Source organism: Lycium ferocissimum, chromosome 2 (genome assembly GCF_029784015.1).
Source record: "Lycium ferocissimum isolate CSIRO_LF1 chromosome 2, AGI_CSIRO_Lferr_CH_V1, whole genome shotgun sequence".
NCBI classification, from domain to species: domain Eukaryota; kingdom Viridiplantae; phylum Streptophyta; class Magnoliopsida; order Solanales; family Solanaceae; genus Lycium; species Lycium ferocissimum.
In genome coordinates, this window is record NC_081343.1 from 59,126,775 (window position 1) to 59,143,917 (window position 17,143).

The 17,143-nt window shown below is 35.3% G+C and overlaps 2 protein-coding genes and 1 pseudogene across 2 annotated transcripts; all 3 read left to right on the forward strand.

Annotated features, from left to right (window-relative positions):
* Positions 1-215: 215 nt before the first annotated feature.
* LOC132047816 (GDSL esterase/lipase At5g33370-like) lies at positions 216-5,470 on the forward strand. The gene is made up of 5 exons (XM_059438800.1): positions 216-465; positions 965-1,113; positions 1,207-1,431; positions 4,370-4,619; positions 5,241-5,470. The coding sequence occupies exons 1-5, from the start codon at positions 216-218 to the stop codon at positions 5,468-5,470; spliced, it is 1,104 nt and encodes a 367-aa protein (XP_059294783.1).
* A 1,640-nt stretch (positions 5,471-7,110) lies between these two features.
* On the forward strand, positions 7,111-8,688 carry LOC132048265 (F-box protein SKIP23-like; annotated as a pseudogene).
* A 2,303-nt stretch (positions 8,689-10,991) lies between these two features.
* On the forward strand, positions 10,992-12,513 carry LOC132046374 (putative F-box protein At5g60060). Its single transcript, XM_059436993.1, has one exon. The coding sequence runs from the start codon at positions 11,009-11,011 to the stop codon at positions 12,422-12,424; it is 1,416 nt and encodes a 471-aa protein (XP_059292976.1). The 5' UTR covers positions 10,992-11,008; the 3' UTR covers positions 12,425-12,513.
* The last annotated feature ends 4,630 nt before the right edge of the window (positions 12,514-17,143 follow it).

Below are 17,143 nucleotides of genomic sequence, written 5' to 3' on the forward strand. Positions count from 1 at the left end.
AATTTTAGCGAGGTAAACCACCTGGCCTAGGGTTGATGATGTCCTAAGATTCTTCTCATGTTGTATACGGCAATTTTCAACCTTTTGCTCATGTCTTTTTTTTTCCGGACTTTCTTATAAATAAGGTCTGGGATTATATTTATAGGTAGTGCAGCAAGAAATCGAAACTGAAACAAAAAGAAGAATATATATACTAAAAATTTAAGCTCTCAAACATGGCTAAGCTAGGGGATATCGTTATGATTTTCCTGTTACATGCTGTTGCTATTTGGTCATCAAATAAGTTGGTCTTGGCAGATGTACCAGCTATCTTTATTTTTGGCGATTCCACTGTAGATGTTGGAACTAACAATTATTTAAATGGAAGTCTCGCTACAGCAAATAATCCTTACTATGGAATTGATTATCCAAACCACGCTGCTACAGGAAGGTTTAGCAATGGCTATAACCCTGCCGACTTCATTGGTATATTCACTATTTTCTTTTCTAACTATGTAAATTTTATACCAAAAAACTTAAAGAATTTATGCCCAAGATTGAGTAGTTTGATGATTGTACTCAGAACTTTGCTACATAAAATAGAGCGAGTCTATTACTCAAAGGGTCACCCAACCATCCGAAATTATCTAATGAAGTCTTTGTACAAACAAAAGAAACATGAGTTTACTAGATAATTTTAAATAGTTGAGTGATCTTCTGAATAATTAGATATTTAATAGTTTCGAAATATATAAATTTTATTTTTTACATGCTTGTTGATGGACGATACTAGACCTGCCTCACTAAGATTAGTACGGTAAGGTCTAGCTCTTTTTACTTGTAATTTTTCTTTTGAAATATTATCAACAAAGTCCACGCAAACAACACGGTATCATTTTCTTTTTAAAAAAGATTTCGATACATATAGTTATACATCTATATACGGTCAATCTAACAAGGAAATTAAATGACACTAATTGTTTAGCGACGCACTTGGGTAATTATACGGAAAGCCCGCCAGCCTTTTACGCCTTGATTCAAAAGAGGTCAACATTTAAGAGTAGCATACCCCGTGGTGTCAACTTTGCATCTGGAGGATCTGGCATTCTTGCTGATACTGGAAATCAAAGATTTGTGAGATCCCAAAATTACTCTTATTTCTTTTTCTCTGCATTTATCTATTATGATGACGCTTAATTTAATAATCGATGATTTTGACTCTTGCAGCATAATGTAGTATCACTTACTCGACAAATAGAGCAATTTCAAACAGTATGTGAGAACATCACAGCAATATATGGAGATGTCAAAGGTTCAAAGCTGCTTGCAAATGCGTTCTACCTTATAAGTGTGGGAAGCAATGATTTCTTCGACCAAATTCTTTACAGTTACAATATATCTGCACATGAACTCATCACTGATCTCACCGAAGCCTTTGCCGATCACTTGCAGGTTATAATATCATTTTCTATCTCGAGTATCCGCGTCTTAACTTCATATTATTTATTTCAGCTAACACTCACACTTTATTAGTATTAATCTTTGCTACTCAAATATTTTATCAAGACACTCTCTGATTTGCTAATATTATTATTAATATTTTTTTTTTCAATAAGATAATTTTCACACCAATCAAACACCCAAAAACATTTTCAAGAAAATTTTCCATAAAAAAGTATTTTTAGTAAAAGCATTTTCGGTAAAATGACTACGTACTAAACACACTCAAGTTGTTTTCTTTGGCTCCGGAGCCTAAATGGCATAAATTTGCCACAAAAAAACCAAAATGGTATGCCTTTTTTTTTTCAAACCAAAATGGGTATTTCGTTGGATAACCAACGAAATACCGCATCTTACTGTTCATGCCCGAATTATTTCGGTCAAATTTTTTTTTTTTTTTAATTTTGGTGCATTTCGTGAAATCTTTAAAACTTAAATGGCATTAAATTTTATTTTTTTTTTAATTTCGTTTATACAAAAAACGAAAGTAAAAATAAAAATATTTTGGCCTATTTCGTTGGACTACCAACGAAATAGGACAAATTTTTTTTTTTTTTTAATTTCGTTTTTGTTAGCCAAATTGTTAGCCAAATAAAAAAAAAATATATATATACTTCAAGGGAAAGTCGCCTCCCACGGACTTTTAGTGTGTTTAAGTAAAAGTACGCCGGAGGGGGCGGACTTTTAGTTGTGTTTAAGTAAAAGTATGCCGGTTTAAGTAAAAGTATGCGGAAATGCGGATTTTTAGTTATTCATACGATAACCATACATATTGCGGACAAACTATAAGATTTTATTATAGCCAACCAAACCAAACACGTAATGTTGATAACCAAATTCATATCAACTTTTCAACATTATTATTATTAAAATTGTACTCGGTTCTACACGTAATGGGCATAAAAGTTTGCCCATTAAATTTTGCCTTATAAGGCAAACTTTTGTTATACCTTAAGGAAAACTTACGCCTTATGGGGCATACTTTTAGTTATGTTTTATGGGACACACTTTTAGCTAAGGCATTACTAAAAGTTTCCTTGAAAAGTTAAAAAAAAAATATATATATGCTTCAAGGAAAGTCCCCCTCCGGAGACTTTTAGTTGTGTTCAACTAAAAGTACGCCGGAGAGGGGTGATTTTTAGTTGTGTTTAAGTAAAAGTACGCGGGGGGGGGGGCGGACTTTTAGTTGTGTTTAAGTAAAAGTACGCCGAGAAGCGGACTTTTAGTTATTCATACAGTAACCATACATATTGCAGACAAACTATATATATATATTTCATTCATGTACCAATGAAATAGGATGAATATATATATATTTTTGTTTCTTTTGATGAGTATCCAATCTCCACATATATAAAGATTGAAATATTGTAAAAACATGAAGTAACTTTGAACTATATGTAAAGCAATTTTCTTAGAAGGACAAAAGAAGAAAAACGAAACGAGAGAGAGTGGAAGTAACGTCATCGCAATTGTTGCCAATATGGGCATTGTGTCTTCCATAAGAGAGGGCTTCCATTATTGCCATGGCACCAACTAATATTTTTGTACTTTATGATCGATACGTCATTTCTAGTATTCCACTTCCTCGACGGTAGGCAAATACTTATCCGCATTGAGTGGGAAAATGTTATTCATTGAGATTGGATACTCGTAAAAGAAACAAAAATATATATATATTAATCCTATTTCATTGGTACATGAATGAAATATATATATATAGTTTGTCTGCAATATGTATGGTTACTGTATGAATAACTAAAAGTCCGCTCTCCTCGGCGTACTTTTGCTAAACACAACTAAAAATCGCCCTCCGGCGCACTTTTTTACTTAAACACAACTAAAAGTCGCCCCTAAACGGACTTTTAGTTGAACACGACTAAAAGTACGCCGGAGTGCGTACTTTCTCTCCTTGAAGCATATATATATTTTTTTTAACTTTTCAAGGAAACTTTTAGTAATGCCTTAGCTAAAAGTGTGTCCCATAAAACATAACTAAAAGTATGCCCTACGTAAGGCGTAAGTTTTCCTTAAGGTATAACAAAAGTTTGCCTTATAAGGCAAAATTTAATGGGCAAACTTTTATGCCCATTACGTGTAGAAAGCGAGTACAATTTTAATAATAATAATGTTGAAAAGTTGATATGAATTTGGTTATCAACATTACGTGTTTGGTTTGGTTGGCTATAATAAAATCTTATAGTTTGTCCGCAATATGTATGGTTCTTGTATGAATAACTAAAAGTCTGCCTCCCTCAGACTTTTTTACTTAAACACAACTAAAAGTACGCCGTTTCTCCGGCGGACCTTTACTTAAACACAACTAAAAATCTCCTGTACTTTTAGTTGAACACAACTAAAAGTCTGCCGGAGGGGGCAGACTTTCCCTTGAAGCATATATATATATATTTTTTTATTTGGCTAACAATTTGGCTAACAAAAACGAAATTAAAAAAAAAAAAAAATTGTCCTATTTCGTTAGACGTCAAATCTAAATAGGCCAAAAATATTTTATTTTTACTTTCGTTTTTTGTATAAACGAAATTAAAAAAAAAAAAAAATTAATGCCATTTCGTTCAAAGATTTTACGAAATGCACCAAAATAAAAAAAAAAAAAAAAATTTGACTAGAAATAATTCGGGCATGAACGGTAAGATGCGGGTATTTCGTTGGTTATCAACGAAAAATACCATTTTGGTTTGAAAAAAAAAAAGGCATACCATTTTGGTTTTTTTGTGGCAAATTTATGCCATTTAGGCTCCGGACTCTGTTTTCTTTTGTACAGTTATTTGTTTTGGAGTTTCACTTTAATGTACTACTATAATATTATAAGTTCTGTTTCCTTGTACAATGAAAAGTTGAAATAACTTTTTGTTTATTTTAAATGCAGAATTTATATAATCTAGGTGCAAGGAAATTTGGAATTGTTGGCATTCCAACTATTGGATGCTGTCCGGCCATACGTGCTAGAACACCTGGTGGTGCCTGTAATGAGACACTTAACGGTTATGCTCAAATTTTTCATAATACAACACTCAACTTGCTGCAAGATCTCAGCTCAGCAAATCTAGGAATGAACTTTTCACTTGGAAATTCTTTCTTGATGACCAAGGGCGTTATTGATAATGCAGTTGCATCAGGTAATTATTGATTTTGATCAGTTTTCGGATCATATCAAAGAAGGTGCAAACTTGTGAATTAATATACCCTAATCCCCTGGGAAACTTAGTTGGGTCATTCAGGTTTAGACATGAACGTGGTGATATTTGAACATAGAGATATTTTAAAAAATAAGTTCTAAAATTTTCCAAGTTTACATTCATAAAAATTGAAGCATATTTTATTAATTTCACCATTTTAAATTTTAAAATGTGGATACTCAAGATAAGAATATTCTAATCACGGAAAAGTCGATCAAGATAATTATCCACATTTTAAATGTCGTTTTAGCAACATGAATTCAATATAAGTATCACTTTAAAAAATTAAGAAGATATTAATTTATTGTTTTGAATCTACCGTTGCTTCTATAAAAGATCTATACTCTAATTAAAAAGTCTCTAAGTAGTTATTAATCATTTTAAGAAGATAGTATACAAAGTAATTTATTTAATCTAACAATCCTTTTTAATTGAAATTATAAGTTTTCTTAATTCATGTGTCATTAAATTCAAAATTGATTTGCAAATATATAACTAGTTGAGATGCACGCAAATTAGTTCGGACATTATGATTAATTGTTTACTCCTTGTGTGGCGTAGGTTTCGAAGAAGTTGAAGCAGCCTGCTGTGGTACGGGACCTTTCAAAGGAAGTGCTAAATGTACTCCAAAATCTGATCTTTGCAAGAAGCGCGATGAATACTTGTTCTGGGATTATTTTCACCCAACCCAGAAAGCAGCTAAAATGGCAGCTTTATCTCTTCTTTATGCAACTGGCCAGGAATTTGTCACACCAGTCAACTTCAGTACATTGGCAACTATTCAGCACTGAAATTACTACACTAGTATAATATATGTAACCAAAAGCAAATAAATAAAATCATGAGGTAACAGCTACTAAGTTAGCACGGAGGGAAGGGATACGTGAACGTTCATCAATTATCAATAAGGTTGATTTTGGTCTACAATAAACAAAAGAAATACAGTAGATTATTTTGTTCGATCGTTTTGTAAATAATACATGGCCTTTTGTCTATAATGTAAAAACCATTGTTACTGACGCAATATACTCGACAAAAACAGCATATATATTAGGTCTATTCCATCGCTTTCCTGCTTAGTTTTCTTGTTAACTCCTTGAATTCTCGTTCTATGTTTCTAGTGCTAATAAACCAATATTTCAATTACAATTTTTTAAGTAACTAAAATATGAGGAAATTGAATAAGTACTTATAAAGTTTGAAATAATAAGGAGTTATGCCACTTTTATAGGTGCCAAAATTTAATTGTAGATCGCTACGTCTCTAGAAGGTTTAGAGTAAGATCATAATGTATGGATTCGGCTCCTATTCATTTCTCTTCTTTTCATTTTCCCCAAGTTCTACTTGAATTTGAGATACATGGCATAGAATATAATTAATGACTAAGATTTAATTGTTTAAAGAAAAGCCCTAATCATTATTTAGATAATTAATATTCAATATATTTGCTTCCTTATCAGTTTAAAAATCCCACAATTATAGCAACATATTATCTTGTCCTATTTATGAACTTTTTATTAATTCCTTATGTACCCACTTTACACGGTTTTAAAAAGAAAAACAACGTTTCACACAATTCCCTCGGTGAAAGTTCAACGATGTCTATATAGAAAATCCCTATATAGCCTAACGTTGAGTTCTGAATAGGGGTGGCAATTTTGACTCATGCCCAATTGACCCACCCAGATTTTCATGGGTTTGGGCATGACACACAATTATGATGGGCTAAGTTTGGGCTAGCCCAACTTAACCCATTTATCCAAGGTAGCCCAAAGCAGTCCATTGCTTTAGCCCAAATTGACCCATTCATTATTGAAAAAATGGCATAAACTACCTACTTAAGAGTTTTTATTACAAAACATAACTAGACTTTTTCTTGTTTACAAAACATAACACTATAAAATATAAGAATCTTCATTTTTCATTTTTTTAAATTTTTTTTTTTTTATATTTTTTTAAAAATATTTTTTTATGTTTTGTTTTTTTTAAAATAATTTTTTATTTTATTTTTAAATTTTTTTGCTCAATGCTTAAAAAATCAGTCAAAATTTTGTATATGAAAAATTGAGGATGCATTGTGTCAAAATTTGAGTATAGCTTGAAAAAATAAATTTATAATTTGTTTTTAAAAAAATATTGATTTTTAATTTGTTTAAAAGTTATGAATATTGTAAAGAATTGAGTCGGCTTGGGCGGGTTGGGTTACTACTTCATTATTTAAATTTTATCTTAACTCAAATTTACGCCCAAATCTTTCTTTAAGCGCGGGGTTGGACGTTAACCCAATCTATCTATTCAACTCATCTTGATTAAATTTGGATAAATCTTATTTCAATTCTGAATGACTTAGGACTCCTAGTTCTGTTCCTAGTTCCTACTATAGAGGTAGGGGTAGCCCTAGGGATTAATTTCAGTAGCCTTATAAGAGCAGGTGAGTATGGGCAGTAGAACTCTGATCCCGTGGTCCGATCTTCCGAAAGATCTTGTCGAGAGGATAGGCAGTTTCCTCGCGGTACACATATTGACGTCCTTCGCCTTCGTGCAGTCTGCACAGCATGGCGTTCACCAATTCCTCCTTTCAAAAACTCTCCTCCTTTACCTCTCAAATTGCAAGTCCCCATCATGCCCCTCGACACGGGCCGTCATGGACACAACTCTGACTTTTATCTAATCGAAAGCACTGTTTATCTTTTCCAACCCCTTCATGATGGCACTTCCATTAATAATAATAATCCTTCGTCTTCCAGAGGCTGGTTGGTGAAGTTTATTCAAACAGTTGATGGCAAATTGACGCTTGTGAATCCACTAAACAACAAAACAATCCAGGTTTTGCAAGAGGATGTGCCTAATAATGTATTGAATTTACTAGACTTACACGTTTCTCAAGTTTGCAAATCTTATCATGTCCAATACTTCAATAAGGATCATGATCTAGGGCGTCATCCTGTTAGTAAAATTTTGCTAAATTCTACCAATAACCGTGCCTGGAGTAGTCCTGGGACTAATAATTATTTTTCTCTAGTGGCTATTCACATTAGGGGTCATTTATGTTACATTAAGTCGGGGGACGAGAAGTGGCTCGGGGGACGAGAAGTGGACTAAGTTAAAAGATCGCAGTTGTAAGATTGTCGATATCATTGTGTATAAGGGAAATTTTTATGCTGTTGATCGTTATGGGGAGACCATAAAGTTTGATTCCTTGCTTAATGAGACCAAGGTAGCTTTCATGTTACACAATATTGGGGGTAGGAAGAAACGACTTGTGGAATCAAGTGGCCAATTGTTTCTGATTGATATGTTTTTAGATGTTGATCATGATAGATATCACGAGTTCCGCCGTGTTATTGGCCATTCTGGGGGCAAAGCACTTAAAATTAAAATGTACCGGCTAGATGAACAACAACATGAGTGGACTGAAGTACATACATTGGGTGATCGGATTTTCTTCGCTGGTGATGATTGTTGTTTCTCTGTTTCTTCAAAAGACTTTGGTGACGGCCGAGGGAATTGCCTTTATTATACAAACGGAGGTATAAGAATGGACATCTTGGGGAAGTATGGTGACCGTAGCAGTGATCATTTGTTTAACGAATCTGGTGACAAGTATGGTACTCATCTTAGTCAGGAACTGGTACACAAATATAAAGGATTACATGGTCACAACACGGGTGTGTTTAGCATAGAAGATGGTAAGCTTGGATCATTGTTATCCTTCCTTGAATATGCAGATATTTTCTGGCCACCACCATCTTGGCTCAATCGTGAGGATCAGGGAATTTAAGACTAGTAAACAGGAAGTCGCTGAGTCGTGATTATATTATTTACATATAAGGAAGAGGCAGCAATATTAATTCACGAAAAGATGCAGATCCTACTCTAATTAAACTCTCTAACTTGTCTATGTCGTTTCGCCTTAATTTGCGTTCGATTTCAATTTGTTTCTTGTGTTACTACTAGCTAATGACGTACTAATGTTTTGACTATGGCTTTAATATTGTTATCATTTGGAAAGTTTTACTTGCTTTGCTAAATTGATATGCTATTCTTATGTGAGACAAAGGGAAACTAATTGGGGCTCCTCTAGGCATTAGACATCATACAAGGTCAGTTAGACACCTTTAACAATTGATGGCAGGAAAAGTCTCTCAACGCAGTGTATAAACTGGTGCTTCAAATTGCTCCTATGATTATCTGCCCCGGAATATATAGCAGCATTAAGGCTTTTATTTGGGCTAAAAATGGGGGGAAATTTACTTGGATAGAGAACATATAAGTGGTATTTACTTTTAGTAACTACACTTTACTTTAATTACATCTAGTAGCTAAATATTGTATCTCAATTACACAAGTTAACTAATATAATAACTCCTCCCCCTTCTTCTCTCTTCACTGCTCTCTTCCCTCTTTTCTCTCCTTCTCTCTCGCCCATCTCTTTTCTCCCTGAACTTTCTCTCCTTTTTCCCCTCTTCTCCCTTCTTCGCCATTGGAGAAGGGCAGTTAGTAATTCTTTGTTCTTCCACTTACTCATATAACCCCCAACTGGTTGCTAAGTGATACAAATAAGGCAAGTAGAATGATGATGGACTTAGAAGGGATTCTAGGCTTTAATAAAGCGTGAAAAGCGGAGCAACCAAAACCCATTGATCACCAAGATTGCAGCTTGGCACTCAATTCTTCGAGATATGTATTAACCATAATGGATGTTGAAATTTAAATATGGTAGCCTTAAAGAGAGCCTCCAGATCTGGCCCCCGACCACCAGTGTTGCTTCTACTGAATCCGGCTCCGTCCGCCAAGCACGGCGGCACATAAGGGTTATTGTTGTTGTTTTGAAATTTTCGGCAGATCTGGCTGGAAATCGTCTCCAGATCTGGCCGGAACTAGTGATTGTATTCATGAATACAACGATTGTATTCACATTTTTGAGTTTTTTGGTTAAAATTTTAGATTGTATTCATTTTTTTAGTGGTGTATTTGTTAATATTTGGTGTATCTTTGTTTTTATGTATTTAGTTTTACTTGTTGTATTCATTAATATAGCGAGCTCGTTTATGAATACAGAGACTCATTTCAGGAATACAGTGAAAAAAATCGTTGTGTTCATGAATACAGCGAAAACAAAAATTGAATACAGCGAAAAAAAATGAATACAGAGAACATAAAAATAGCTACGAGCTGTAAATAAGCAAAATGTAGCTATGCCAGATTTTTAACCCTCAAAATGTAGTCATTTATGAAATTTTCCCAAAAATGGGATATGGAGTATAATATAAACATTTTTTTTGCATGGATTGTCCTTCAAAGGCGTTGGTCTTTAATTTTTGCCCTTCGCTTAAAAAAGTGACCGAAAATACCTCGAAGTTATGGGTTCGAACCCCCGTTTAATGAAAAAAAAAATTGCAAGGCAAGGCTTTGCGAAAAGTCTGCCTTATAAGGCAGAATTCAAATTCTGCCTTAAGCCAGAATTTTAAGGCAAAAGTTTGCCTTAAAGTAGAGGTTTCCCATTGCCTTAAGATTTTTTTTCTTTGCTCGAAATAATGGGGTGTTCATGGGTGGGTTTTAAGTTAAAACCAAAACCAAAACCAAACCATTCTAGTCTGTTTTTAAAATTCTTAAAACCAAACCATTTAATACATATCCATCCATTTGGTTGTAGTCGGTTTGGTTCAGTTTGGGTCGATTTTTCGGTTTTAAAGAAAATTAACGTTATTTCCCTCTTACATGTCTTTTTCCTACAATTAGGAGAGAATTTTCTATCATTTTCCATCTTATAATTCGTTATTACCTTTTACTTTGATAGCTATAATATTCTTGAATTACGGAGAAAACGTCTTAGGATTTTTAAGTTTTAATTAAGTGAATAAAGTTTATAAGAAATTCGAAAAACAAATATAGGTTAATTTCATAGTTGTTTCTTTCAACAAACGAGTTTGAATTCATGGATTGTTTTTAGAATGGACTTAAGGTATAGAGTTATTTAACCTATTAGAGATAAATAAGTTTTTTATTCAAGAAGAATACAAATTATTTAAAAGTATTTATAAAAAATAATATATTATATCTGTATAATCATAAAAATTATGTATAACGTGATATTACTTATGCAGAATTTAATACCTCAATAACTCACCTCCAAACTAACAAGAAATTATTTACACATGAATTATAACAAATTAAAGAAAGCATATCCTAGTCAATTTAGTATGTCTAACCTTGGTTCTGTTCCTACTTCCTAGTTCCTATTATATTATATCCATATACTCTTCGCTCAGTTCCTACTATAGAGGAAGACCTCGGGATTAATTTCAATAGCCTAACGCCGAGAGCAGATGAGTATGGTTAGTGGAACTCTGATCCCGTGGTCCGATCTTCCCAAAGAACTTGTCAAGAGGATCAGCAAAGGCCTCGACACCTATATTGACGTCCTTCGCCTTCGTGCAGTCTGCACAACATGGCGTTCCTCAATTCCTCCTTTCAAGAACTCTCCTTCTTTACCTCTTAAACTACAAGTCCCAATCCTCCCTGAATACACGTCCCCTTATGGACGCAACCCTGATTTTTATCTAATCGAAAGCACTGTTTATCTTTTCCAACCCCTTGATGATGGCGGCACTTCCGTTAATAATAATCCTTCGTCTTCCAGAGGCTGGTTGGTGAAGATTATGCAAACAGTAGATGGAAAATTGCGCCTTGTCAATCCACTAAACCACAAAACAATCCAGGTTTTGCCGGAGGATGTGCCTAATAAGGTATTGAATTTACTAGACTTCCGCGTTTTTCAAGTTTGTAAATCTTATCATGTCCAATACGTCGATCGCTCGAGACCTTGTTTCGATGAGGATCACGATGTAGGGCATCTTGTTAGTAAAATTTTGCTAATGTCTACCAACTATGCCTGTAGTAGCACTAGGGCCAATCATTATTTTTCTCTAATGGCAATTCATAGTTGGGGTCAGTTATGTTACTTTAAATCGGGGGACGAGAAGTGGACTAAGTTAAAAGATAGGAGTTGCGAGATTGACGATATCATTGTGTATAAGGGGGATTTTTGTGCTGTTAATCGATATGGCGAGACCACAAAATTTGATTCCTTGCTTAATGAGACCAAGGTAGCTTCCAGGTTACATAACACTGGGGGTAAGAAGTACCGACTTGTGGAATCAAGTGGCCAATTGTTTCTGGTTGACATGTCTTCTTGGTTGGATACCATTAATGAAATTAAATTGTACCGGCTAGATGAACAACAACATGAGTGGACTATAGTGCATACATTGGGTGATCGGATTTTCTTCGCTGGTGATGACTGTTGTTTCTCTGTTTCTGCAAAAGACTTTGGTGACTGCAGAGGGAATTGTATTTATTACACAGCGGGAGGTATACATATGGACATCTTGAAGGAGGATGGTGATTGTGACCGTCGCGGTGGTTGGTATAGCGCATTTAGTCGTGGCCATGGTCCATCTTTTGTCCCTTCTGGGATTACTTTTGGGCATCCTGTGATTAGCAGCAATGCTGATGACAAGAACGAGGGTGGTAGCAAATCAGGTGGTCTTAGTGAGGAACTGGTACATAAATATAAAGGATTACATGGTCATAGCGCGGGTGTGTTTAACATAGAAGATGGTAAGCTTGGATCATTGTTATCCTTCCTTGAATATGCAGATATTTTCTGGCCACCACCATCTTGGCTTAATCGTCAGGATCAGGAAATCAAGACTAATAAACAGGAAGTTGCTGAGTCGTGATCATTTTATTTACATGAAAATATGCGTATCCTAGACTAATTATCTTTCTTCCTTATCTTTGTCGTTTCGCCTTTGCGTTTGATTTCAAATTGTTTCTCGTGTTACTACTGGCTAATGACGAAGAAGTAATATTTAACTTTGGCTTTAATTTGGTAGTCATTTGGAAAATTTTACTTGCTTTGCTATCCTCATGTATAAGACAAAGCATACGATGCCTTCGAGAACATGCGGCACTTGGATATGCAGACAAGAAGTGCCGATAAGCCTGAATGTTAGAATGAATAATTAATAGCCCAAACTAATCTACGTATTGCCTTCTAACTAATAACTTCGTTGGGTCAAACTTATAAAATTGCTTTATTTTGAAATAAAAACTTCCGAAATCTACGGTTAAGTGGGAGCTAAGTGTTTGTTCAAACTTTTAAAAATGCTCCAAGTGTTATTAAATAAAGTATTTTCAGGGGAGGAGGTACTTTTTTCAGCTTTTCAAAAACAGTTTCTCCTTCAAACATTTTTTATTCTCCTAAAAGCTTGGCCAAACATCTTAACTTTGAAAAAAAAAAAAACTTTTTTGAAGAAAAGAAAAACACTTAGCATTTAGTGTTATTCAAAAAATGTACTTTATGGAAAAAACTACTTTTTTCGCTTCTCAAAAACTGTTTCCTTCTACTCAAAAGCATTTCTTCTTCTCCTAAAAATTTGACCAAACACCTCAACTTTGAAAAAAAATCACCTATAGCATTGGAGAAGCTTGACCACACATGCTGTAATACCTTTTGGAGGCCCAACTCTGTTTGCTGAGAATTTGAAACAAGTCTTCACCGTATTCTTTCTTTATTATACATTAGTTTTATTCAATATGTAGCGTTTTCATGTATTATATCAAGTCGGGCCTCTAGTAATTTTTAATAGGAGAAGTAGTATAGATGAAATTCACTTATAAAATATGGCATTCATCAAGTGAAGTGTGTTCAGACCAAAAGTAGGCAACATTGCACTAGGTAGACTCCTAAAAGTTAAAAGAAAGCTTAAACACGAGAAAATTTGTTAGAATTGCTTCTATAATTGTTCTACACTTCAAATCAAATATGGTAATAAAGCCAAGTCTGACAAATAGCCGGTTTGGGCTGAATTTAAACCGATTAAAATGGTTTGAAGAGAAAAAAACTAAAGCGGGCTGACGCAATAAGTGGGTAATTACCAACCGTGTTTAGAACTTAGAAGTTAGTTGGACTGAGATGATCAGTTCAGTCTCTCACCATATTTTAATATTTTTTTCCTCTTATAATTTACTTATCAAACAAAACTAATAAAACTTTTCTTTTGTCACGCTCTAGTCTCGACTGGGACAGACTACATTCTACATACATACTATAGGTATCTATTGTGAAAGCGTAATCGTTCATACGTACGTAGTAAACACCAAATCTGTTACTACATTCTACATACATACTATAGGTATCTATTGTGAATAATCGTCTACATGACGTAGTAAACCTGTAAATCTGTTACTACATTCTACATACATACTATAGGTATCTATTGTGAAACTGTAATTGTCTACATAACGTAGTAAACCTGTAAATCTGTTAACATGAACTATATGATGCTTTGTCTGTATAACTGAAAGTAAAACCTGTACACGATTGAACCAGACCGTAGATGTCTATGAAGCCTCTAGGATAACTGAAACGGTATAACTGACATCTTTGTCGAGACAAGGCCCCGATCTACCTAAAATTTCTATACATAAAAATATAGGACCTGACTCAGCTCTAGGAAGAAATGGAGCTTATACCATCCCGCTGAACATTTATACCATGTAGAACGCATGCCTGCCACTCAGTATACATGAACCTGCAATGTGAAACATAAACAAATGTAGCGCCCCCAGCCCAGGGACGTCAGTACAGAAAGATTGTATCGAGTACATAAGGCGACTGAAACTAATACTGAAATGAAACATAAGATAACTAAACATAAACTGAAGAGTCAATAAAAAAATCCGGCTGCACTTACTCACCTCTAACATCTACTAACTAATAGTACGACATCAAACTACTTAGCCTCGTATAAGGCTTCTAGACATGCATGATTAGCCCCGTAGGCACTCAATGTAGCCCTTAAGGCAGTCTGTATGTATAATCATAGCCCCGAAGGCATCTGTTTGGCCAATAGCCCCGTAGGCAAGCATCATAGCCCCGAAGGCAAGTATATGTTTAGCCCCGAAGGAACCTGTATATGTATAGCCCCAAAGGCAACTATATATATATATATATACACACACATTAAGCATTCTGGGAAACTTACTCTCGAGCTTTTGGGAGCACGTAACTTATTCCTTATAAATTGGTCATCTCACTTAAGGGAAACTCTAATCCCACCGTAACAACTTAGAACTCAACTCTATGAGTAAACGTTTGAGCACAACTGTCACGACCTGACCAGAGGGCCATGACGGGCACCCGGAGCTAACCTACTGAGCACCACATAAATGCATCTCTTAGTCATACCTGAGTGGGCCATAATGCTAAGTCGTAGATACCATAAGCTGTATGGGACACAAGCCCAAAAAATAATATACATATATCATCGAACTGCTCCCAAGTATACATGCTGACAAGGTTATCAAAACAATGATACAATAAAACATATATCGAGGTGGTCATAGAACCTCTAACTGTACATATCTGTCTACGAGCCTCTACTGGAATGCATGGCATACCATGGCTGGGAGAGGGCCCCGCCATACCCATCCAAATGCATATGCAAGCATGCTGACTCGCAGAGAAAATCCGGAGCAAGTGGATTGCCATGACACTGCCTGCTGAGCTGGTATCCTACTGAAAGATCCGTCAACCTGTATCTCAAGACTTGCGGGCATGAAACGCAGCGCTCCCAGCAAAGGGACGTCAGTACGAATAATGTACCGAGTACGTAAGGCGAAAATATGACATCATAAACATATACTGTAAAGAAGAAGGATAAGAATCAACCTGGCACTTTTGAGCTACCGATGTAAATCTAGCATACACATATATATATATACCTCTTCAAATTCTTGCAATCTCCATTATGTCTATAAACCTTACCATGGCCCTGGTTAACTTATTATCATAACATTATCCGAACATATGTTGCGGAACGTGCAACCGAATCCAAATAGGAATGCATGTGTTGCGGAACGTGCAACCCGATCCAATATGAATGCATGTCTTTGCGGAACGTACAGCCCGATCTAAATATGAATGCATGTGCGGCGGAACGTGCAGCCCGATCCAAATATGAATGCATGTCTTTGCGGAACGTGCAGCCCGATCCAAATATGAATGCATGTCTTTGCAGAACGTGCAGCCCGATTCAAATATGAATGCATGTGCTGCGGAACGTGCAACCTGATCCAAATATGAATGCATGTGCTGCGAAACGTGCAGCCCGATCCAAATATGAATGCATGTGCTGCGGAACGTGCAGCCCAATCCAAATATGCCCTATAGGTACCCTTTTATATACTTCTAGTGTTCATTCTTTATCTATTAGCTTCTATGCACTTCTCATGATCATTACTTATCCGTTAATGCCTACACGATTTCGTAAGACTTATAAACACATTTCGTGGCCATTAAGACTTCTTCCTGATTAACTAATCCTTAGTCAATTCCTGGCTCCATCATAAGCCTATCTTCTAGCATTAAACACCTCGTTCGGGATCTCACAACTAGCATACTATTCATGTCTTACAAAACATTCCTTAAGAACACATTTCCAAATTCATCGGAGTGACGTAAGGTCGGTAAACCTCCGATTTCCATTATGGAGCTAACATCATTGGCATATCTCACCTTGAAGGAACAATAATCATAAGGTGAGACCAACATCAATAATATCGTAAGAACATCAAGAATGTAAGCTTCTAGCATTTCTATGAGAGGAATCATTATGGACATCATTTGTGAAAGTTCATAGCAATAGGATCATGCCTTAAGAAAGAAAGGGATAACCTTACATACCTTGCTGCTTACATAGCCACTCAAAGTCTACCTTCCGAGCTTGCAAATCTACATCTAAGATGATTCATACAACAATCAGGCCATAGAAACACTTACACACTCAAACTTAGCTCGTTAATAAGTTAACGGAATTCGGACAGCATTTCCCTATATCATCTACTTCCTCCAAATTCCAAAACAACTCCCAAACATCATTAACAACATCAACAATAACATAATCAAGATACTACATGACAAACATATACAAATACGTCCGAAACTCCCTTCGAAAATCAGTTCATAAGCCAACAACATCAACATATCAAACTATGACCTTTATACTATGTTTTCCTTCACTTTAAACCATTAAAATCTTCCAAAAACAACTTAATATCAAAGTCAAGATGAAGAACATACCTTTTACGGTCCAGAAACTCTAAATCCAAACCATTTTTTCAAGCTTAACATCCATAACTTCAATAGCAACAATAGCTATGACGTTGCCACAAGCTTCCCGAGCTAATTAGCGTATAAATTGGAGTGACTAATGATATAGTGAGTAAAATATCTTGGAGGGAGTATATGGAGGTATGCAGAGGTAATGGAAGGTTGTAGAATTGTGGAGAAGTAGTGGAGTGGGGTTTTTATAACCCCCAAAGGTCGGTTCTGTTACACCTCGAATTTTCGCACGCTAAAGTCGCATCATGAGTTATTCGACGTAAGTTCAAAA

Excerpts from the sequence above, each read along its gene's own strand:
- LOC132047816 (XM_059438800.1), top strand. The coding sequence starts at position 216 with ATGGCTAAGCTAGGGGATATCGTTATGATTTTCCTGTTACATGCTGTT. Across the intron at positions 466-964 it reads TAACCCTGCCGACTTCATTG|CGACGCACTTGGGTAATTAT; the intron begins GTATATTCACTA and ends CTAATTGTTTAG. Across the intron at positions 1,432-4,369 it reads CCTTTGCCGATCACTTGCAG|AATTTATATAATCTAGGTGC; the intron begins GTTATAATATCA and ends TTTTAAATGCAG.
- LOC132046374 (XM_059436993.1), top strand. The coding sequence starts at position 11,009 with ATGAGTATGGTTAGTGGAACTCTGATCCCGTGGTCCGATCTTCCCAAA.